The sequence below is a fragment of the Neodiprion fabricii genome, chromosome 2 (assembly GCF_021155785.1).
Source record: "Neodiprion fabricii isolate iyNeoFabr1 chromosome 2, iyNeoFabr1.1, whole genome shotgun sequence".
Lineage (NCBI taxonomy): Eukaryota > Metazoa > Arthropoda > Insecta > Hymenoptera > Diprionidae > Neodiprion > Neodiprion fabricii.
The window spans coordinates 7441060-7464774 of record NC_060240.1 but is presented as its reverse complement, the minus strand read 5'-3'; the positions used below and the strand labels follow the sequence as shown (position 1 = coordinate 7464774).

Here is a 23715-nt window from a genome sequence, read left to right as displayed (position 1 = left end):
TACGGTTTCAAGTTCAATTTTTACACCGTTCGATGCTATTCTTGTGTCGAACACTGGATCACGTTTTTTTGGTTTTTTTCTTGACAGAGTCCGATTACAGAGTGTTTATACTTGTATCATCGATGAAGAAATTGGAAGAAGACTTAATCTTTCAGAAATATACAACCTTCGAATAAAGAAGATGAAGAATGGAAGGGTGCGTGGATCATTTTTTTTCGCACCTCTGACGAACTTTGATTCATTTTTGAGTCCGAGGAACTGCAAGGTACATGTATAGAGAGAGAAGATGAGGCTTAGCTGAACGAGGATTACGGTCAGCTAGTCAGTCGGTCATTAAACGTTCCAACAATAAGGTGAAGTCTGTAGCCGTCACGCTTCGCCAAGCAATGTATAAAATTTCTACAATACCATTTTTCTCATATTTACCTTGGAAATCTCGGATTCGATGTCAATCTGACACTGTCCGACGTTCAAGTTCTGATTTAACCACAACAATTGTCCTATACTAGCCCACACCGGACATTTTTAGCACCACCAATTTTATACAGTGTATCTAGCCAGAATTTTCACGGTCACCGTTGATCCGAGGATGCACGGATGACGTCCCAGGACGTCAGGTATTACAAAAATCCGCGTGCATGCATTCGTCGAGTATTCGAGTAGCTGGATAAGAGGGGTCTGGTTCATAATTGGTCCCGGTTGTCTCGAGGTTCCCGGTAAGGAAGTCTCTTCTTCTTGGCCTGCGCTTGTAACGGGCCGACGGTCAAGCCTCGATCAGGTGCTCCGTGACGCAGGGTTCCTCAACCTCGGTGAGGATCTAATCTCTGGCTTGTCAGTCTGACCTCGAATAACCTGAACCAGGCGAACCGAACGGCGAGATTAATGGTTACAATCATCGGAGCAAATCGTGGAAATCGAGAAAGAAGCTGATTCGATTCTTCGTCGACCGGAGGTTCGTCCAGCTTTGTTTTATGGCACCGTCGTCGACCCGGACCCAGAAAAGGAAGTGCGTCGCGGCAACGGCGGGGTGCAGGAAATGTCCTAGACGCGGAGCTTTTCTTCGACGGTTTCTTGTCGGGTTATTCGGTCAGAACCAGACCCTGTTTCACCGGGTATAGAGCCGGTCAGATAAGGCAGAAAATTGGAGTCCAACTGTAAAAGCCCATCGGTCAACGATCTCGCAAGGAAGCGAAGAGAAGGAACTCCCAGGTCACACTCTCCGATTTGATTTATTTTGCCACATGTTATGGCAAACGAAAAACTAAGCCACACATGTTTTTTTTTTTTTTTATCCGCCATTAAAGCGTATCAAGGGCCTGATTTGGCACTTTGACCCACAAGAACGTAATATTTTTTAACCATATTCCAAGTGGATAAGTTTTCTCGTAACGTGAAATGAAGAATGTAATTTTCGCAATTAAAAATAACAAAGCACTGCTTAATCGCAACTTGACATGCCTTACTTTTTAGGGTGGTTTCACCCCCTTAAAGTGTTTAATGTTTATGAAGGATAAAAAAGAAAAAAAAATACGCGTAGCTTGGTTTTTAGTCGACTATAACATATTGCAAAAGAAATCAAATCGGAGAGGTCGACCTGGGATATCACTTCCTTGTCAGTTTATTTCGGCTTTGGTGATGAATACAAAATTAGCGCGATTCTTATGGGTTCTCTTTACTGCAGCCGAACTACTGCGGATTCTTTAACCGTCCTTATGAGATTCTGGCTTACTTTCCACCATGAAAAATAATTTGGATTTTGGTCCAGCGACGGGAATAATTTTTTACTCCATTGGCAATCTTACGGCTATTTTGATGCCTCTTTGCAATCGTAGGTTTGCCAAATTTTTCATACCGATCGTATGCCTTCAGAAAATTCGTGATTTTTTCTGACGGATATCTTACTTAAGTCTGTGACATGGAGTGGAATGTTTTTCACTACGTCCAAAGTCCGTGTTTGTAAGTTAAAAAGTGAATACCGAAAAAAAGATTCGCATTTGGATTTTATCTGCGATTAATTTCGTGAAGTAAAATCGATCGATTACTTAGAACTGTCGCTGAAATTAACTGCAATTAGAATTACACGTTATGATAAGACGTAATTGAATAAAATTGATTTTATCTGTGACGTTGAATCTCGACAGTTTTTGCTGTTACAAAACTGCTTTAGACTTCAACGAATAATGTTAATAATTGTTTCGATACTGTTTTCGTAAAATTTGACAACTGACTGTAATGTATAGTATATATTTTGTTTAACATTTCAAAAATCCCGTTATTTGTACAACGGCAGGTACAATATTGAATCAATTTGCAGGGGGACGACGGGTATTGCGGGGTGGAGATAAAATAATCGTAAGGTTGTGTCAGCAGAATTGTTTGGATGCGTATAAATTACGCGCGATCAAACCTGTAATCATCGAGATTCGCAAACGAGATTCGCCTGCCGTGAAACGTCCTGCGGACGGCTGGAAAATGTTTCAGGTCATACAATCTTCGGGGACGGATAATTAGCCTCACGAAACTTGAAAAAGATGTTCATTGCGTGTGCAATTTGTATAGAAAGTGAGGTATCGCAAGTGTAACACACTGACAAAATGGTTAGGCGTGCCTCGTATTTCGTAATTCCAACAATATTGAAACAGTTTTTTTTCAACGATACCTGTTTTACTCAATTTTTCTAGTTACTGTAACAAATGAAATTTTCCACAGCGTACTTTAAGTACTCGACTCGAACGGTGATGAGTGAGCCTTAACAAGGCTCGAAGATGTAACGAAGAGATGAAAAAGTTAAAGTTGTTGTATAAACAAAAGCAAAACTTTTCTGTTAAAAAAAGAAAAAGGGAAAGAATGGAGAAAACAGAATTATACTACGATAAAGTTTGAGACTACATTTTTTGTAAAAAAAAGAAGAGGTCGCGGTCAACCGAAACGTGATTTTTTGACATTGAGGGCAATCTCATGAGCGTTGGTGATGTAGCTAATTACAATAGGCGAGTGAACAGCGTGAATAAGATGGTATTATTACCAAAGAGCCAAAGAAGCATGCTGAGAAGAGATTGAGCGGTTCAAAAAAAAAAAAAAATGGGAAAAACCGAACACAAAGGTCCAGAGCAAAAGCGGATCATCGAGCCCGGTAAAAACCGTGTAATCTTATAACCGCAGGCTGCACGGGCGGGCGATTTGATAAAATAGGGGCCCGCGACACACGGAGGAAGACGTTAAAATCGACGGATTGTGCAAAAAATGGATTCTAATCACTCGCCGCCTCTTAATTGCGGACTTTACCAAGAGATTTCACGAATCGTCGGATATCCAACCGCGAGAATCGCTCCGCTGTAGGTCCTGCGATTCACGTAAATTCCTCAATCGCCCGTGAATTTGGTTTTTACAACAACGCTGCAGTCGCCTGACTGACAATGAATGACAAAATATCGATTTATTTTTTCTTTTTTTTTTTTTGCAAACGTGTATCAAAATTTTGGCAGGGCATATCAAATATAATGTCTAAGTCAAATATGAGCTCTTGGTATTGATATTTAGAGGTGGCGATTTTGTGTTTTCGATTTTCTATTTTACATAACACTTGAAGATGGTCGGAAAATTGTTGAATCTTTTTTTTTCTCGTAAACGGCTTGACTTGCAAACTATCTAAATACAGGATCTTACAGGAAATTTCACGCTCAATTAAAAATTACGGAGATGGAATTTTACTAACTTTAACCGATCAAAAGATTCGCCTATAGACATTGAGTCGTTTCGAAGATCTCTTGATCGATTGGAGTTGGGAAAATTCTATCGAAGTACTTTTTTATGATGAGTTCACAAGTCAAGCCGTTCACGAGGAGAACAGAAATTCAAAAATGTTCTACTCGAAATGCTTTATCGAAACTTTGATGCGCGTTTGCAAATTAAAAAGAGAAAAATAAAAAAAAACTTGTGCTCATGTTTTTAATTTTCTTATTGTTCTTTTTCCTATTTTGAATAATGCCGAACAATAGAAACGATGAGAGCAGCGTTTGAGATGGAACAGCTTATTTTTAAATAATTTTAAGAAACCAAACAACATGGTCATCAAATTGTTCAATCTCATTAACAAAATTCTATAGCCAGTGACACTTACATATTAATACGGTTAGAAAAAAATTTCCCGGTAGTTCTACTAAAATTTTTTGATTTATTAGAACATTCTTTGATGTATCGAAAGATAAAGTACAGAGTACAAAGTAAATGTGAATATGACTATTTAAATTTTTAAATCACAATATATTGCGTCATATTTACTAACAGAAGTGTAACAAATAACTCAAACATAAAGTAGACCTGCTGGAACATTATGTTTAGTTGAATTATCGTTCTAGAATTATGTCGTAAGCATAAAAATATCCCGAAATTAATTTTTGGTAAAAATCATTTGGTAAACAGTTCCTGTATATTAGTATATAAATAATCTCGCAGTTTTGACGATCTGCAAAGAATTCGGATAGGAACGGAACGAGCTGCGATTAATTAAAATTCTAATATATACCCATGTCTTTTAGTTGGGAATAATTAAGCGTACTTCTTCCAATCTGAGTTTTTCCTCTCCTCACCTTCTTCGTCACGTTTCTGTATCGTCTTCTTTACTTTTTTCCTGTCTTCTATAGCCAAGTTATGGAATGGACTGTACCCACACCCGATTATAGGTACGTTCCTCATAATCATAGGAGTATAGCAGCGATAATAGGAGGTTTCGGCATATAATACAGCTTGTCAGTTAGTTGCGAGTGGAACGTACGTCACGCTCGAAGAAAGAAAAGAAATCAAACGACATGAGTATCGGGTATGTATTGTTGAACAAAGAAGGGAAGAACACACAACGCGTGACGAATTTGACGATTGTTCGCATATCGTTATAAGAGAAATTTCTTACTTCAAATTGGCTAAAAAAAAAAAAAATGTAACAAGTTTGAAATATCAGGTGACACGAAAAAGACAACGTAACAAATTAACGATCGTCAAATATGATAAACAAGAATGGAAAGGGATGAACAAGAAATTTAAGAAAAGATTAAATTGTCGTAATTGAGGCGCGAGAAGGAAAAGAGTGTGGGGAGAAAACGATGAGCAACGATTGCATTGATCGGAGTTTCAAAAATTTTCGTTATATGTACATACTAGCGAATTAATTTACAGGCATTAATCTGCATTTTTAATCTGTGGAATGAATTCACACGCAGCATGTATATGTGAATAATTAAACTATACTGAAAACTGTAGAAATTAAATGCTGTTCGGTTTAATATTCGGGGAAAAATTTGTCGTAGTGACCAAAATTTGGTCCTGCGAACAAAATATACATCGGAACAGACAATATTTTCATACAACCAAAAAGTTTTGTTGATTTTATAGTACGCGGAAAATAAAATGTTTTAGTAAGTCTGACAACAAATTTAACACCACATTCCCACAGATTATTATGCTGCAATTGCGAAGTCAAATATACACGGTGAAATCGTTTCGTAAGGATTGAAAGACGAATGTTTAACTGTTGTGACTTGAAAAAATTGTCGTTTGATTTTAATTTATGCTACACGAATCAAGTGCCTCGTCACGTAACGACAAAGAAATATGCCAATTGGAATCGACAGGCCGATTAAATGATATCGGACCACGAATGATTTAGTTCTGCTGACAATACTAGACAGATCCCTGGATCACTTCCCATTAACCGCTCGTCTTATCTTCCCTTGCGAGAAAGGATTTTCAACGCGTCGCAGAGAGTATTTTGCTGGTTCGACAAAGAATGTTGCAGCTTTACGATGTAACATGTTACTTGATAGCGGTAATCACGTGATTTCCTAAATTCGACTAATCTTCATCCACCGAATAGATTTAGCGAACAGTACGAAGCGATTCAGTTGAATCTACCAGAGTGTATTCAGTATTTTGATAATACCACGAAGAAAGTCTTGTTTCGTTAAACTTGCCAAATCAAACTCGAGATTTCGTATTTATAAGTACATATTTTATTAAATTAAATTTTCTCGCGATTTTGAAACAATTATTTCATCAATATTGGTACTTACTTAAAGCAAAATATTGTATTTCCACGAGAAAATTTTCTACAAAATATGTCTACGAATTAATTTTTTTTTAAAAAAGCACAGAGCTTTCTCTCAGCGCAGTACAAATTTTGATAAAATCGCGCATAGACGCATTTCAAAACACTGCAGCATGAGAAAAGCTGCAATTTACTGGTAACATCGGATAATCTTGAGGTTCGAGGAGCCGTACTCGATGGTAATTCGCCGTATCGGAGCGAGGCGTTGTAATCTGAGTTATGCAGCCTCGAGATTCGTTCACGCTTTTCGATTTACGCGTGGCAAACATTTCCTACGTTACAAGGCTGCTCTCGCCCCGCAGGGAATCCCTTTTTACTTTTACTATCGTTTTTTCGAGGATAAAAAAAAAAAAAATGCCGAGGGAGATCGTTTTATCAGCGAGGGAATCTCCCTCCGGAGCTTCGACGCAGTTCCTAATTCGTTCGGACAACGCCGAGACGATTTAACGCGTGCAGATCTGAATCGCAATTACGACTTTACATGCCGCTGAACGCGTTTCTCCGCTTCGAATATTTGAATCGGATGAATTATGTCACCGCGATCGACGTTTATCGGTAATCGAAACTGCCGATTATGCGAAAGACTCGGTTATTAGAATCATTATACGCAACATGAGGGATACTCTCATTACGTGTACACTTAAATATTGCTTTTATTTTGAAACCCCACTGAAAGAAATTCTCTTCATTTACGCTCAACCGCGGATCAACGTCATTCGTATTTACCTCGCGTGCATCGGATGCCTGTCATTCGTCAGCGATATCCATGCACGCCCTTTCGATGCTGCATGCGTATTCTCAGTTTTCTTTTTTTTTTTGTTTTCAACTCATTTCTCTAACTATTCTTTTTTCCATGTCTTTACCCTTTCGCGCTCTCTCTCTCTCTCTCTCTCTCTCTCTCTCTCTCTCTCTCTCTCTCTCTCTCTCTCGCGCTTGCGTTTTCTACGACTATATGAACAACCGTCCGGCGTTCATACTTTGGAACATGAAAGGTTATTACAAATAACACCGTTTTGATCGGAAGATTCGATTTCAATATTCAGATAACAATCTGTTAATTTTTAGGTGTTATTTCATATTTTTATTATCAGATGGAAAGTGATCTAATTTTGTAAAACGTGAAAAGTTTGAAACGCATTCAACGAGTGGTTGATCTCGTGAGAGAAATTTTGTGCCGACAGTAAGAAAATACTATTTTTATTTTCGTGTCAAGTCCAGGAACTCAGATATTAACAGCCTATAAAAATGTTTCAAGCTTCATTTTTTAGATAGAAAATTCAGTACGACGAATCCAATCAACGACCCCGAAAACTTCTGTTCAAAGTTTTTTGACCGTATTCGATGAAATTTGAAACGTTCGTCGGTCATGTTCGATCCAGCATCTCGAATCTCTGAAATTTCATTTCATATTTGTAATCAGCGACGAGAAAAAAAATCGCCGAATACAATCTTGTGACAAAATTTGACCTAGCACGATAACGCGTGACTCAAAGGGTCGACGGCGATCATTCGTGTCGAGGAGACGAGCGGAGTGTTAAACGCAACGCGATGCGTTCTGCATTCCGAGACGCAACTTTACGCGTACAGAAATAATGCACACGCGCGTATGCATCCGTCCGTAAAAGCCGTGTGCGGATGACTAAGGACGAGTCGTGGCTCCAAGAAATTCCCTCCAGGCCGCACGAGATGCACCCGCGTGTTATACGTACAAGCACGCGAAGCACGGACTTAAATTACATACAGATACGTGGCGCAGCATCGTTGGTCTCGGACCTTCAACTTCTCCGTAACGGTAAAGTCCCAGTCTCGACCCACGCTCCTCTAATTATCCTAGTTTCAAAACGGTTTTCCCTGAAACAACGCACGCGATGAATGTGTTACGGGTTTGGCTATGTATTTACGTGTGTGGATGCTTACGAATGTGACCGCAACTTGATATAACACGCCCGTCTCTGCATACTTCGGCTTCTCACGTCGGAGGTAAAATTAAGCGATTTGAGATTATCTTCACCCCCAACGATTGATTTTTGTACATTTATTAGTGTTTTAAGCAACGTCCGACACAACTTGGCCGGAATAACATTTTTTACATCACTTTTATCTCGAAACACACCGAAATTCTAAAAAAACTTGATCAGATATTTTTTAAACCAAGTTAGTCTGTTGTTTAAGATTCTAGTTATGATTCGGAGATTTTTATAACGCACGATATTTTTAGAAAATTTTTACTCAATTTTTCAGATACCTTTATCCGGTGGAATAATAAATTACTTGAAATAAATTGTCTCAAAATCGTGTAAAATTTGTTGTTTCATATGGTTTTTATTTTTTTAACTTTGGATAATCTCTACAATGATTCATACTACGATCATAAAGGGTGAAAAACTTGAGAACTATACTGGATATTTATTTTTGTTTTTTTTTTCACAATCTTTCGGTGTGATTTGCAAAATCTTAGGAAAACTATGTTCGTATAAGTGTTTTCAGCGCGTCGATGTGACTATCGATTCGAAATACTTGAAACGAGTCTGCGTGAGTCGAACCAAATTCTTCTCAAACTAACTTCAAGGAGCCTGAAGTGGATCGAAAACACTTCCGACGAACAAATTGTAGGTCAGGACGAATAATTCAACAGGCACGACGTTGACTCGGCTGCGTGAAACCTTCGAGACGCGACATAAAAAGGAATTGAAAATTACCATATCCACGACCCTGCTTAAACAGGGTACCAGAGCCGCCGCCGCCGCCGCCGCCGCATTCAAGGTACAAAAGGACATACATATAATTATAGTAAGGAATGTCACTGCAGCGGAGAATCCACCCGGCGAGTCTTTGGCGCCACGGCGTGAATTCAGCCAGTCAGTCAAGGATATAAGTCCTCGAGCGAAACACGCGTCAACTGCACCTGCAAATTGCAGCAGTTGCAGCGGGAATAGTCAAGACCCGAGCCATTATTGCCATACGTACACACGTGTATGCGTGTAGACAGGGGGACGAAGGAGATGGTAGAAAATGAGGGTAATAATTGTTTGGAGGGGGAGGGGGTGGGGGGGGGGGGCCACCCACCTTCCCCCTTTCAGCTCCGTTGAATCCGCTGCGGGGGAAACGTGCCGGCAACAGAAGCAACAGAAACAGCCCTTTGTCGTCTGCCTTATAAATTAACGCGAACACGGCTGCGTGGCAGCGCCTTAAGACGTATTTAAAATGCAGAACTCGTTGCCGCCGCGACGAGAAACGGAGATTCTAAAGATTCTTCGAGATCCGGTGATTTCCTTGGCTCGGCGAAGGGCTCGCAAGCTTAAATCCTATGCCTGTTCGAATTCCGGATTCCTTTAACGGGGAATATCTTATCCAACACGCTTTGCAGCCCTTTCGTCGTTACGATTCGTATCGTTGTTTGTTTCACGCGGTATTCGACGCGGAATTTTGCAAACTAATATATGAGATAAGGCATGCGGGAAGTTGTTTGGAGAGCGCGAAAAAACTGCGAAGAATGTTAACCGAGAAACCGCAAATCAACCATGCATATATATATATATATATATATATATATTATATATATAGGGTGTTGCATGTGAACCCAACGAACGTCTCATCCTCACCGTTTCCAGTTTTGCTCAAAATTTATTCCGCAATTACCGCTACTCTGAAACGTCACCTTGAATTTTTTTACATTTTTCAATCAACTGGTTAATTGCTTATATAAATATTAAGTAATTTTGAAAAACACTTAAAAGTCTCAAAACTTCTGAAATCAGAAAAATGGTTAGTACCATTTACAGCAAAACCGACAAATGAAACACAAGAAATGCAAAGTAGACATACAATAAAGGAAAACGAATATGGTGTATAGCAATACGATGAGACATTGAGATGAGAGAGAGAGAGAGAGAGAGTAGCGAAAAGAGAGCTCGGAACACGCGACGTGGAGATTCAAAATAATTTATCAAGACGTCCTGATCAGACGTGCAATCTTCTCTTACCGCAGATTCAGATCAATTTTTCAGCAGCATACCTATAGAGAAGAATAGCCTAGCCAGAGATAGAAATGAAAGGGTTAAGGAGAAATTAAGATAATGTTGAAATTGATAAAATTGATTTGCCCTTTTCTCAGCTGATCGGTACGATAAATACCAGTTTTTGTGCATATATTTTTCTCGCCGCCGTTTATTGCTCCGCAATCTATAATTAGTGAGGATAATTAAAGATATCTGTAAGTGTCATTTTTTTAAAGGATTTTTTCATTTATCATTATTATTATTGTTATTATTATTATTATTATTATTGCTATTTAAATTGGAAAAAGCTGCAAGTACCATTTTTCACACTTACACACTTTTTTAATTCTTCTCACCAATTCCGGTGATTCTGACGATTAGATGCGTTATAGAGGAATTGAAAAAAACATGCCGATTGACCTGAGAAAACAAATCGGGGCCGAGTGTTTTGGATATCATAAACTGCCGATTGTCGTAAAAAAGAGATGAGCTCAAAATCGGTGAGATTTAATTCTCCGTTCTGGATGAAACACAACCAGCTTGGGAATATGACGAATTACAGCCTCGGCTCTGAGTCGAAACAGAATCTTGACGTCCCACTCGAAAGAAAGCAGGGGTAGATTTTTCCCTGAAATCGGTCTCTGACTGTGGTTCGAGGAAGAAATTTCAGCCGAAGAACAAAGGGCAAATTGTCAAATTTTTTCACCCTCTTCTACCTCTTCTTTTGTCACAAAGTCGTAAGCCCGGCCGCATGGTCTCTGTGACTCGTGAAACTACGTTGCGGTAATTTATGAAGTCGGGGAGTCGAGGCGAGACATCAAACCGAATGTTACAACCTCTTCACTCCAGACTCCTCGAGCGTACAAATACAGGGGCATTGTCTTGCGGGCAGAAGTTGGTCGCGAAAAATTATAACCGGACTTCTTGCTCTACTCAAGATATTACGAAGTCGAATTTATCTTGAACGAACAATTTTAACCAGTAATCAGAGTTGCCAGTTATTTTGTATTGTAAGATTTTCCAACTATCCCAGGTTTTTCATATTCAAAATTGCAATTCTTCGCAAACCTTTCGTCTCTGTGAAAATTAAAATAATGCTCTATTTATTTGAAGTCTCATATGCATTCTTTTCGCTCACATAAGATTTTAAGTTTTTAACATCAACTTCATCACTAATTCCAAATAATTCTTTGAATCTTTCATTATTTCATCGTAGGTAAAACTTGAAAATTCCAGACTGTTCAGTGTTTTCACGTATCAAAAGCTCTAGATCGTACCCTTAACACCAAGAAATTTCCTTCCGCGAGACGTTTCTCACGATTGTTAAATTGCGTCGATCAATACGTCGGTTTTACGTAATTGCAGATAATTCGAATGGATTCGAAAAATATTAAAAGAAAAATCCGAGTGCCCCGGAGAGGCAAAACAATCGTATAAAAATCCCGAGTCAAATCAGAAATGTCAAGGGTCAGACCCGGGTTCAGTTGGCATGGAATGCCCCATACACATCCACGGTGTGCAGCACGCGTGCGTGCGTGCGTGCGTGCGTAGGCGTCGCGTAATGTGCTCCACGCGTGTCAAGGGAGGATAAGAAATACGTCTATAACATACCGCAGGCGCACGCGATCGAGCGGAATGGGATGGTTTCGATGATGGAAGAAGGGGGATCCCAGCTCCGTGAAGCAGTGGCGTCGGGATCAAAGCGCGGTGATTTCCCGCGACCCTCGCTTTTATCGGTATAATTCTCGTCGCCTGCTGCAGCTCCGATTATTTATTTATCCATGGCGTAATACAGCCAAGTATATGCTGTGTGCGCTTGTAAACCTGACATACAATTTTTAGCCTAACGTTGTCGCGATCGATCGAAGCCGTAAGAAAGAAATCGTAGCCTCGGTTTACAGGAAAGAAGATGAAATTTTACAAGAATCATCATTTCGGGACACGTGATCAGCTGAATGGAAACAAAGCGTTGTTCTTTTTTTTTTTTTTCTGAATTGCATTTGTCTTTTACATTTTTTTTCTAAATTGTTCATGTTTCCGTTAGTTTAGGAAGAAATTTTTTTTATTCTTTCATCGAATGAAGGATCAGAGACTGCTTGACGTAACATTTGCAACAGAAAAACAAATGCCGTTCAATTGGCTGAAACCAGTCTATATTTTTACATGTACAGCGATATTCGTTATTACATTTCCTTTTCAGCTAACTTGTTCTTCGTCTGAAACAAAATGCGAGTTCGATTCTATGATAATTATGTGACAGTGACTGGCGATGAAGTCGACGTGATAGAATGGGAGTCATTGTCATGTGATTCATGTAGAATCGAACTCGCGTTTTGTTAGCCGGAAGGGAAAGGCGTTAGTGAACACGACTTGACTCTACATCATACGTATGAGAAGGAAGAATTTTTTTCTACGAAACTTTTCCATTTGAGAAGCTACAAAAGGAAAATTAAAAATTTAACGGTACACACCAAAGAAATGTGAGCTTTGTCAACCTGATAACGTCGTGTCGTCTATGACAATAAAAAACAAAAAATCACCGAGAATTCTTTTCATATCGATGAGTTTTGTGCATAAATTTTCATTAATCATCAAAATCCCTAACTCGCATCACCAAGGATTTTCTTGCTACAAACAAAATCTCCAAAAACGTACTCGAGATGATTCCTGCATACATTTTACCGACGATCAACAAAATCGTACAACAATATTAGTTAATCGTTAACGGAAGTTTAACGAGCTCTCTTCCCGACCGATGAACGGAGCGCAAATGACACCCGATAAAAACCTCGAACATGTCGAACTGCCGCAAGCTACGCATGGCTGTTAGTGTATTTATTGCCAAGGCAATCCGACTCTCCGCGTTTCCGGTCGTAAAAAGGTTCCACGACTCCTTTATACTCACGACTTCCGTTTTCGCGATGCATTTTATGTACACTTGGGGTCAGCGAATCCGAGATGCCTCATTTTTTCGACGAGTCGATCACGTTGGCAATGGAGAATCAGCCGGCCGCGCAAACAGACTCAATCTTTGTCGACGTAACATAACCCTAATTGATCGTATAATTTTGTATTTTTCGATTGAATATCTTTATAAACATGGCGTAACACGTGACCGTCGAAATCTGTATTTTTGGATTAGATTCGACGGACATAGGTCAGGTTATGTTCACGAAGATTGAGCCTGTTTCGCGGCCGACCGACGGTGGCGCTGCTGTCTGATTATCCGTTGCCAACGTGACGGACTTGTTGAGGAAATTAGCCATCTCAGAATCACTGACCCTAAACGTACCTATAATACATTATCCACGCTGCAATTTCTACCCCCAAACCTTGGTGAAAATTTCTACCACTATACGAATTTTTAGGGAAATTGGTATATTTCGTCTTGTTGCGGTGCAAAATTGTAAACATGGATTGTTTTTCTCAAAGAATTGTTAATTTTATTGAAAAATTATGGTAACTTGTAAATTTTTTTACTTAAAAACATACAAATTTTTCTCTCTGTTCTGTACGAAAATAATTTTTAGTAACAAAAAATTGTACAAAATGTCCCAATTTCCGTAAAAATTTGCAGAAAATCGTAGAAATCATTTTCGCCAAGGTAGAACCGGAAAATAATTCGTAGTCTCGATCATTTTCACCGCAATATTTTACATCTTCGTCTGTCCCATGAATAATCGAGGGATGGAATCGCGGTTCGTTGCAACTTATTTGCCCATCACCGGACCTCCGGTGAAGTTCCAGGATTACGATCAAACGACCAGGTTCTTCCTCTGAACTGGGCTCTCTTGATTTACGAAGATATCGCAGGCAAAACAGATGCGTAGTACGATGGTTGTGCGAAAGAAGGCGGGCGTTAAAGCCTCTGTATCGCACTTCAGCAGAAACCCGAAGGCGACTTTGCACGTTATTCACGGAATCTTGTACGCGGTTTCTTTCCCCAAAATATCGAGGGGCTTCGATTGTTCGCGCCGGAAAAGAGAAGAAAAAGAAAAAAGAAAAAGCAGAACTGCTGCATCACGGGAGGGAAATATAAATCAAGGCGTAGGTTGAGCCTTGTGAGGAAAAGGGAGAAAGACGAGAAGAAAAAAAGAAAGCACAACGGGATCCTGAAATGAGGAAATATGGGGAAAAGGGAAATTCGATGGTATAATAAACTCACAAGGAGTAATATTTTTCGGGTAAAAATTAATTTTTTTACGGTAAATAAATCGTTTCATTTCTTGTATTTTTCTCCCGTTACGATAAGCTTTTAAAAGTTGTTGATTTTTTTTATTCGAAACATTTCGTTTTGTTTACCTTGTTTAGAGCTGTCGAACTGCAGATTTGGTTTAAGAAAAAACTTTGCGAAACACGTGACAAAGAAAAAAATTAGCAACAAATCGCGACTTGAGTAAAAAAAAAATCTGAAAATAACTCGAATGAATAGATCGTAGATATTTTTGAAAAATCTTCATGTAACATAAATCGAAGTCGAGTCGAACAGGCACGGAATGGCACGTATGCAAAAGAGGGCCGCGTCTTGTCTAGGAAGGGCTTCGAATTTCGATCCCTTGACGAAACACTTTCGGCTGGCCAGACGCTGAAGTTTGCCGCATGGGGCTACACCATAGAAATGCACTTGACTCCTACGTGCAGCATTTCTCTTTCTCCGTTGTATCGTTTCCTTTACATCCCCCCTCCTATTTCCCATCCGAGTTTTTATTTTTTCATTTCTCTTATTTTTAAAAATTTTTTTTTCTTATTTCATCTTTATTTTTTCTCTTTCCATTTCCCTTCACTCCGCCTTCTTTTTCAAACCCCTCTTCGAGCCGTGTGTATGTATGGAAGTCCTTCACCCCGCAGGGGATCCGTGACTAACACACTACAGGGTGTATCCACAACGCGCCACGTCACGCAAATAGACCGTCAAAAATTCCCGCGACTCATTCCTAACACGTGCATCTAAGGCGCTGGTCAATTTTCGAATAAAAAGTTATTCAACTATCGTAACACGTGAAAAAGTATGGATTTTTCTTAAATTTCATACGTACGTCAAGTTCACAGTCAGCGATGCAAGGGAGTTATACGTAGTTTAATTAATTTCATGTATTTGAGGGGAGTTTAATTCTGTGAAACTTGTCGTTCGACACCGAAGCTAAAATTTCATTATTCAGCAATACGAGTAGATATACAGATTAATGTCCGCATTTTTTTAATCCATTTTTAAATTTTCAGTGGAAACAGAAAATTGGATAGGCTTGGTGAAAAAACTATTTACAAAGTCATCCGGGTCACATTTGAAAAGAGAACGAACCGGCACTTCATTCATCTTTTCAAATTCAAGATTCATAATTGTTCTGCGACTTTTTTTAATCCCGCTATACAAGGTAACGGTTAATAGGGTAGTTTGATTTTTGAAAGTTTCAGAATTTCGTCAAGGCATCGGGGTGTTACCAAATTATGTAGCTTCGTATCGTCTCTTTCAAGTACTTCTAATCAGATTTTCTATTGCGATTTTCCAAGAAAAAATTACACGCGTCTTTGGCGTTATACTATGAAAATCAAAAACATGCTAATAAATTGTACATAATTTATGCATTTCGAAAAAATCATGTTGGAACTGGTTCTCTCTACTTTTAGACGCCATGTAGATCAATCGCCAAATTCTTTTTGTGGCCAAAATATCTGACGCAAATCGGGTCCCAAACTTTTGGACGGTATTGTGTTCAAATAATCATCAGAGTCAAGTACTTTTTCAATTTTCGACGAATAAGGTCTTTGAAAGAAATTACAGATCACAAGAATTGAGTTTAAAACAGATCGAAATGAATAAATTTTGACAAAACAATACGAGATACAAAATTTAATGTTTTTTGAACATCGTGACATTTTCGGATATCAACTTCCAGAAACAGGGTAATTTGAGATTAAAAACAAAAAGTTAAGAATCAAAAGACAAGAAATAGAAAAAAGAAAAATTATCCGAGGCCAGTATATAAAAATACGGATATCAAACGATTCGATATCGTTATCAAAGAAGACTGTGTCAAAATACTATCATGTAATTCTACCTTTCTTGTTTTTTTGTTATTCTCTCTTTATTCTTACCCCTTTTTTATGCTTCCTGACAAGATTCTTGAATACGGGTCTCTTTAATTTTCGGTGTGAGGGACGCTTTAAGGGTCCAAGACGCGTGGGCGAGCCCTTGGCGAGGAGCGCATTAAACCCTACAGAGTGCTGGCTGAAAAATGCCAAGCGCTAATATTTGCACTTGAAACAGCCACTCGAGCGGGTATTCAAGTGTCTTGTGCAGTAAAAATTATTCTACACATATATATATATATATATATATATATATATATATATATATATATATATATCTGTCTCTTTGCTCCCTCTCATTTCATGCTCCAGAAATTTTCTCACGCGTGTATTTACGTGTGTAAATATACGTATAATATATCTGCTCTGTCTAATAGGCGAGGAAGCGTTTCCTTGTCTACTAGCTGCATATCCTTTGTGAATGCCTAATAAAGGCCCTGTAAAAAGTTAATATCGCTGGGGAAAGACGCGTGCCGGTCTTCGTATCATCGCAGCTTTTTACCCTCTCCTTCAACACCAGAGTAATCACGTTTTCGCGTCCCTTGACGTTTGTAAATTTACAAGGACCAAGGTGGCGATCCGTCCACGCTTGTTTTTTTTCATTAACAGACTTTTACATTTTCTCTGTTCGTATTGTGATTTATACGGATAAACTGACTATTTTTTTTTTTTTTTTTATATCGTCGAATTTCCACCAACGTCGAACATTTCGTAACAGACATTTCACCGACTGCAGAAATTATCGTACAACGCCGTTGAAATTAAATATCCGCGATTTTTCAAAACTGATCGTTAAACTTTTCTCGGTAAAAATTGATCCGCAGATTCAATTGCAAAAAGAAAAGAGGAAAGATAAAGAAATAGAAACACTGAATCTGGTATGGTAAATTGTCACTTTGTACATTGTAATGCAATTTATTCAAAGTGATAATTTCCCGCCGGCCCGACAACTTATAATAAATGACAACTCCCACATCGGTTAGAATATATTATAATACGCAGGGGTAAGGCGGAAGTTTTTTTTTCGGGATTAGATTCGCACAATATAAATATATGCGACATCTGGCCTTAATTTTGTCGGATCAGTGTGTCAGTGCGAACCGAATCGTCCTAATAAATCAAACGAATCGGTTATACGAGGATGGAAAAATTTTAGGAAACAACAAATTATTGTTTTGTTCTTTTTTTTTTTTTTTTTTTTTTTTAAATAAAAAATGAATAAGGAACAAAGAGAAACAGTTTCCGATTTCAGGAATCTTTGTCAAACGGTGTTAATACTTCATAAAAAATTCCACATCGCTAACAAATAAATATACTTTAGGCTGAAGGTATAATACATATAATACGTGTGTAAGATTTGTACGCATCGGCTGTGAAGACTTGCAGGCAATATAAACGACCTCTCGCATGAATAGAAAAAAACTAGGCAAATATTACACATGGTACGTACATACGTATAAGGTACGAATGAGCATGTATTATAAATTGGCTGCAAGTGCAGCGTGCGTCCGAAAATAAACTCGCTCCCTTCAAATATTTGCATGCCATCGCGTTACGAGCTTTACTTTCATCTGATTTAATGCACCATCGATCGTACGTCAATAGTTTATCAGTTCAACCCAGCGTAGATTTGTCAATTTTTCATTGCTCCCCTTAGGGTTGGTGAAAAGATGATGAAATTTTAACCCCGATTTTTTAAAACCTTACATGTGGACGGAAATATCGTAATTTTTATTTCTTATTATATTGTTATTAAAGTTTTACAGGCTTGAAATTTATGCGAGAATTTTTCTTCACGTGAAAAAAAATCGATGGACTTTTTTTTACCGACTATGTATCATAAATCTCTCGTGAAAAAATTAAATTTCAATTTTCAAATACGTCGGATAATTGTTTTCGATGTTTCAAGATTTATCCTCATGCTGCGTGAATTAATCATATGTTCAATTTTGTTTCAATATTCCCGATGGATAGAAGAATCCCTTGAAATCATCTCGAAGCTTCCAGACTCATGTTTGTTTGAAAATTCTGCCACCACTCGAGTTTCCGGTGAAAGATTCTCCACAGTTTGGAAAAAAAATTCGCGAACATTGAAACGTGAGAATTGACAAAGAATCATTTTTGTCTTACATACGTGTTGTAACAAACGTTAAGATATATTCAAACAAGACCCACGGAAAAGGAATAAAGGTTCCAGTGCTTTTCTCAGACGATGAATTCGCTCAAATATCAATCTTTCAAGACTGTCGATGCGTGAACCCTTGGAATGAAAAAAAAAAAAAAAAAAAAAAAAAAACAATTTAGTTTCCGTCGAATCCTCCTTGAATAACTTCTAACTTATCGACGAATCGCAGCGCAACTACAAACAAGTCAGTATCGAAGTCACAAAATATCGCCGAATCGTTTGTTCGCAAAGAATATCTCGATTTTCGTTTAAGATGTTGGTAAAAAATTTTTATTTCGAATCTCACCTTATGCTCCTGCACATCCTGAAGGACGTTGTCCGTGTCTCGGAGGATACTTTCGTTACTCGTTATCACTCTCGGAGTATCCTATCGATCTATGCGATGCTGTATTATCGCAAGGAAATGCGAGATAAGCGGAGGAGGTTCAAACCTGCGTCCAATCTGAACTAACGCGCGTTAAAGACTGACCCCCTGCGTCACGGACCTGTTAGGAGCGAACGGATAACGCCGAACTTGACCGAAGTTGTCCGAAGGCGGAAGTTCAAATCGGATTCTTGCACCGCACTCGCGCCCGCGGCATCCTCATTTTTCCCATCCGATTTATCGCGGGATGATCCTTTCCGGCTGCGGAGATTACGGAATCGGCAAAAAGCAAACGTCCTCGGAGAGAACAAAATAGCGGACCAAGGGCTGCTTCGCTGGAGCAAAAATTAACACTTCACGATCACCGTGGTTTACGTTTTAAAGATCGATTACGAGGGATACAAGTTTACTTTTTACAAAGTCATTTCTCACCATTTCTAACATTTCGCATAATTTCTCAAGATCACAAAGAGATTTCTGTAATCCTGAATCAAGGTGTTTTTACCGAAAACAAAAATTGACGAGTCCCTCTTCTCCTACGATTTTGATCAAAGACTGCTGTTTTATTCTCTCCGTGTTTCTAGCAAAAATTCTGTTTCAAATAAAACGTGACTTGCGTTAGGTGAGAGGAAAATAATTCGTACTATCGTGTACGCACCTGTTATTCCCCACAGAGAGAAAAAATAAAAATAAAATTACTAACGTTTTCATCCCTCGAAGATTTGTTTGTTTCACTTGAATCGATTCCGCGTGTGTGCTTGTACGGTTTTTACAGCCGTGCGAAAACCGTCGTCTTCGATCAATCCGCACTGTTCTCTTGTAAATTTTAACGGTAATTGTCTCTAAATACTGTAATAATCTGAAATAATTTCGAGATATAATTTGTACTTTGTACCGATGTACATATATACAGCATATTATCACTATACCTTCGCTGTTCCAGTTTCTGCGGATTAATTAAACCGCCGTGTAACGTAACAGTACTTCATTTTTTAATCAAGTTCGGTTTGTGGGGTTTTTTTCTTTTTCTCTTTTTACTTGTTTCTTTTTCGAAAAAAAGAGAGGAACAAATAACGAGCACACCTCTGTGTATAATATTGTTTTGATTTAAAATTTTTTTATTTCTTTTGCTTAAAAAAAAAAAAAAATCCACCAATCATTTGGAGGAAGTATATTTTCGTACCCTGAATAAAATAAATGACTTGTAGTGAAAAGATAAAGAGGGAAAAACATTGCCTAAATTGATTACCGAGAATTTAAAAAAAGCTTTGCACACATTAATGTGAGAATAAAGTGATAACTTCAAAGAGATCAAGTTTTATTACATATTTTCAGTTTATTATTATTGTTGTTGTTATTATTATTATTATTATTATTATTATTATTATTATTATTATTATTATTATTATTATTATTATTATTATTATTATTATTATTATTATTATTATTATTATTATTATTATTATATATTTCTTGGTTCATGTTTCGAAAAATGGTGTTCGGATTATTAAATTGTAAAATGTTCTCAACATTTTTCGAATATCGTACGAAATTTTGATGGTTATATGGATATTTAGACTACCAAACGATGATTGCGAAATATATTCAAAGACGCTTCGGTTTCTGATCGCTTGATCGAGTATTGAAAATTCACAACCAAAATCACACATTTATTTTTGCAAAATCTAAAATTATTTCACAATTCATTTCAACAATATTTTCAGTGATTTTATTTTTTTCTCACGTCGCGTTAATATTGTAATACATGTACAGTTGTACGAATTTCCAGCTCTTATCCTAACTGCAAGAACGTGCATAATATATTTTCCTTCTCTTTTCTCTTTCTCACACGATTTTTCTTTCAACTTTTCAGGAGTCGGCGTAACTCCGCACGTGACTCCGTATACAGACTTGCACGTGCGCTCAGCGGTACATGGGGTCATTCGTGCGAATGCACCGTATAAACTCTTTGAAGAACCTCGCTCAACGTTCGTCGGTACGTATAAAGCTAATTTCTATACGTGAAAATCAATGCAATCGCCAAGGAAAAAGTACTACGATAATACTTCGCTTGGCTGGAAAATTTTGCCATTTCCATAACGCGAAATATTTCTTATTATCTCATTATTTTTCATAATACAATTCGTTTCGAAGTATCATAAAACGGGCTTTTGTTTTTTCTTTTTATGCGCGTGTGTGTTTCGAGTCTACAAAAGAATCACACTTTTTCCTTCCTAATCTTTACATTTGAGTGAATTTTCATTTATATCGATAGTTGTTTCGTGTAATAAATATAACACGTTGATAATTGAAAAAATGGCATGATATATATAATATATATATATATATATTATACGCGTAGGTGAAAATTCGGCTACCCGGTAATTTTTTTTTGTGTATTAAATTGTCGAGCAATTTATTAGATTCCATCGGTTACAAAGATTTCGAAAATTGTTTCTCAGTATTGCGATATCTCCGAATTTTTTCTTACCAGTTGATTGTTTCCATTTAACTTCGTGAAAGAACTTTCTGGACAATTTAAAATCGAAACGTCGTACCGCGGATGATTTTTCCCCGAGACTTTTTTCAGAATCCAATAAACTAACGATATTTTATATCTGTATACGTATAATACCGTCTGTAAATTGAAAGATAGGAAATATAACGGATACGTCAAGCGTACCGAGAAAGGTTTATTAAAAATTGATATTACTTCATATCTCGCCCATCATCCGCACGCTGATCGTCGTACATGACGAGGCGTAAAGCTATTTGCGAATTGGATTCGCTCCCGGTTCTGGTTTACATACCCACCGTATCGAAATTATTTCACCAGGCACGCGAATCGATTCCCACTATATTGTATAGACTAGATGTTATATATATAACATATATATGTGTATACATATGTCTACGGAAAGCAGCCTGCACGTAGAATCCTCTTTGATCAGCGCCGAGTATTTTCCCGTGTTTGGAATAAAATATTTTCGATGAGAAACTACGAGCATAAAATGCTAGGTTTTTCCGAGAAAAGAAAAATACTCGACGATAATCATTAACCTGGAGGGAAAAATTCATGAGCATGCTTATATTTTCCCTACAAATTGCCTGACATTTTTTGTTTCGCCTTATTTATTCATTTTTGTATTTATTTTATTTTTTAACTTCACCTTTTTCACATCGATAGTTGCCTCGATTCGTTTTATTCGACAGTTGTGGCGAATTTTCTTGTAGATTTACAAAGTTTTTGAATTAGTTCACGTAATATTCACGTGACTCGTGTTATGATTCGAGATAAATTGATGAAAGAACAGAGGAAAGGCGAGGTGAAGACAGAAACGAAACGGAGCAAACGCTAGCTGTGAAATAACCTTTAAAAAAAATTGCACAAAGAACGAAAAAAAAAAATAAATAAATAAATAAATAAATAAATAATGAATCAAAGTATTGAGTGAAGAAAAAAAGGTCAAATTTTACAAGTATTACAAAGCAGCTCGTGCAGTATAAAAAATTTTCGAAACGGATGGAAAATAAGTGGAAAAACATGCAGGAACCGAAACGAAACAAGAAGTCTAAGAATACGGGGAATCTTGAATACAAGCAGAGCAGGAAGTCCATCAAGTCGGACAACGTTCACGTTCCCCTGACTTCCTCGACTTTTCAAAAAATCAAGGCTTCTTCGTCTAGGCATGTTACAGCGAAATAATTACTCCCTATCGTGCAATTTTTACTTGTACAATCCTGAAGGATCGGGTTGGTTGCCAAAAATCGAAATTTCATTTTCTTTTCAACTTAATTACGATAAAGTTACACGTTGAGTAATTATCAATTAATTTTATTCGTAAGCTACGAAGATCTATTTAAAAAAAACTTAGATTTCGATGCTTCGTTTCGAATCGTTTCAAAATTGTTAGAAAATTAGTGTGTAAATGAAACAGACTTTTATCTAATCGGTTCTCAGTTCGATATTGTTATTTGTTGATCGTAATTAACATCTGCACGAAATGTTGTAAAATCAAACATTTAACCATAGTAACACGATGGAAAGAAAGGTTTTAGTGAATTTGTAGAAAATATTCTTTTCTAATCGAGACAAATCTGTAATAGATTTTTCATCATTCCGTACAAGTGATTTGAAATTAAGCATATCCCGATTTTGTATTTTAGAGATCTTCGTGGTTTGGAAAACAATAAATTTATGAATACTCGGTGTGAGACTATCTCGTTTTCGAATTAATAAAAATCATCGATTTTTGGTCAATTACCTCTTCAACTTTTCAAATTTTAATAAAACCGAAAAATATCATAATTCCGGGGACAATGTGAAAATGAGATTCCTCACTTTCTATCATCTGTGATCAGAAAATATTACATCGTCGGTTAACTCCTTTTGATACAATCAACAAAATAAAAGAATTAAAAATGGCTGTAAGTGACAATTTTTTTCAAAACAGCTTTTTCCGATGCTCCTCTTCGATGTTACCGTGTTTAGAAAATACATCCAACCAAACAGACAGATTATATTATCATAGCAATTACTAACGAAGAAAAATACTGTATAAATGGTTGGTTAATTTTCCACCAATTTTAACAATATCTAAACATCGTTGCAACGATCGTTTCACCGTCATCGCATAATTTCCCATCGGTGTCAATTATACAAGAGTATAATAATAATTTCTCCCGACTGTTAAAATTGTTGGTTTCGATTAAGGCCCTCGACGGCGAAGTCAGGATCATCGACGAACCGGGGAAAACGGTTTAGCGAACCGGAAGAACCGGTGACGCGATTACCTCATTCGAGGCGAGTCGAAGTACCGGGTAACGTTGCCGTGCATTTTGCAAGTTTTTATCAGAAACTCGAAGAGGCCGGAGCACCGCTCGACGAGGAAAGGTCTTCGAGTCTGACAAAGTCGTCGAGGAACCTGCCAAAAATGGAATTCACCAGACAGATGGTTCACAAGTGAGTCTACCTCCGTAC

The 23715-nt window shown here is 37.7% G+C and overlaps 1 protein-coding gene across 1 annotated transcript in view; it reads right to left on the bottom strand.

The window, feature by feature from the left end:
- LOC124175677 overlaps positions 1-19822 on the bottom strand; it is a 28969-nt gene extending 9147 nt beyond the window's left edge. Inside the window, exons 1-2 of the mRNA XM_046556077.1 lie at positions 19810-19822; positions 18657-18817 (exon numbers count right to left, since the gene is read on the bottom strand). Coding sequence (XP_046412033.1) covers positions 18657-18673 — 17 coding nt within the window. The 5' untranslated portion in view covers positions 18674-18817; positions 19810-19822. The remainder of the gene's footprint in view (positions 1-18656; positions 18818-19809) is intronic.
- Positions 19823-23715: the final 3893 nt, after the last annotated feature.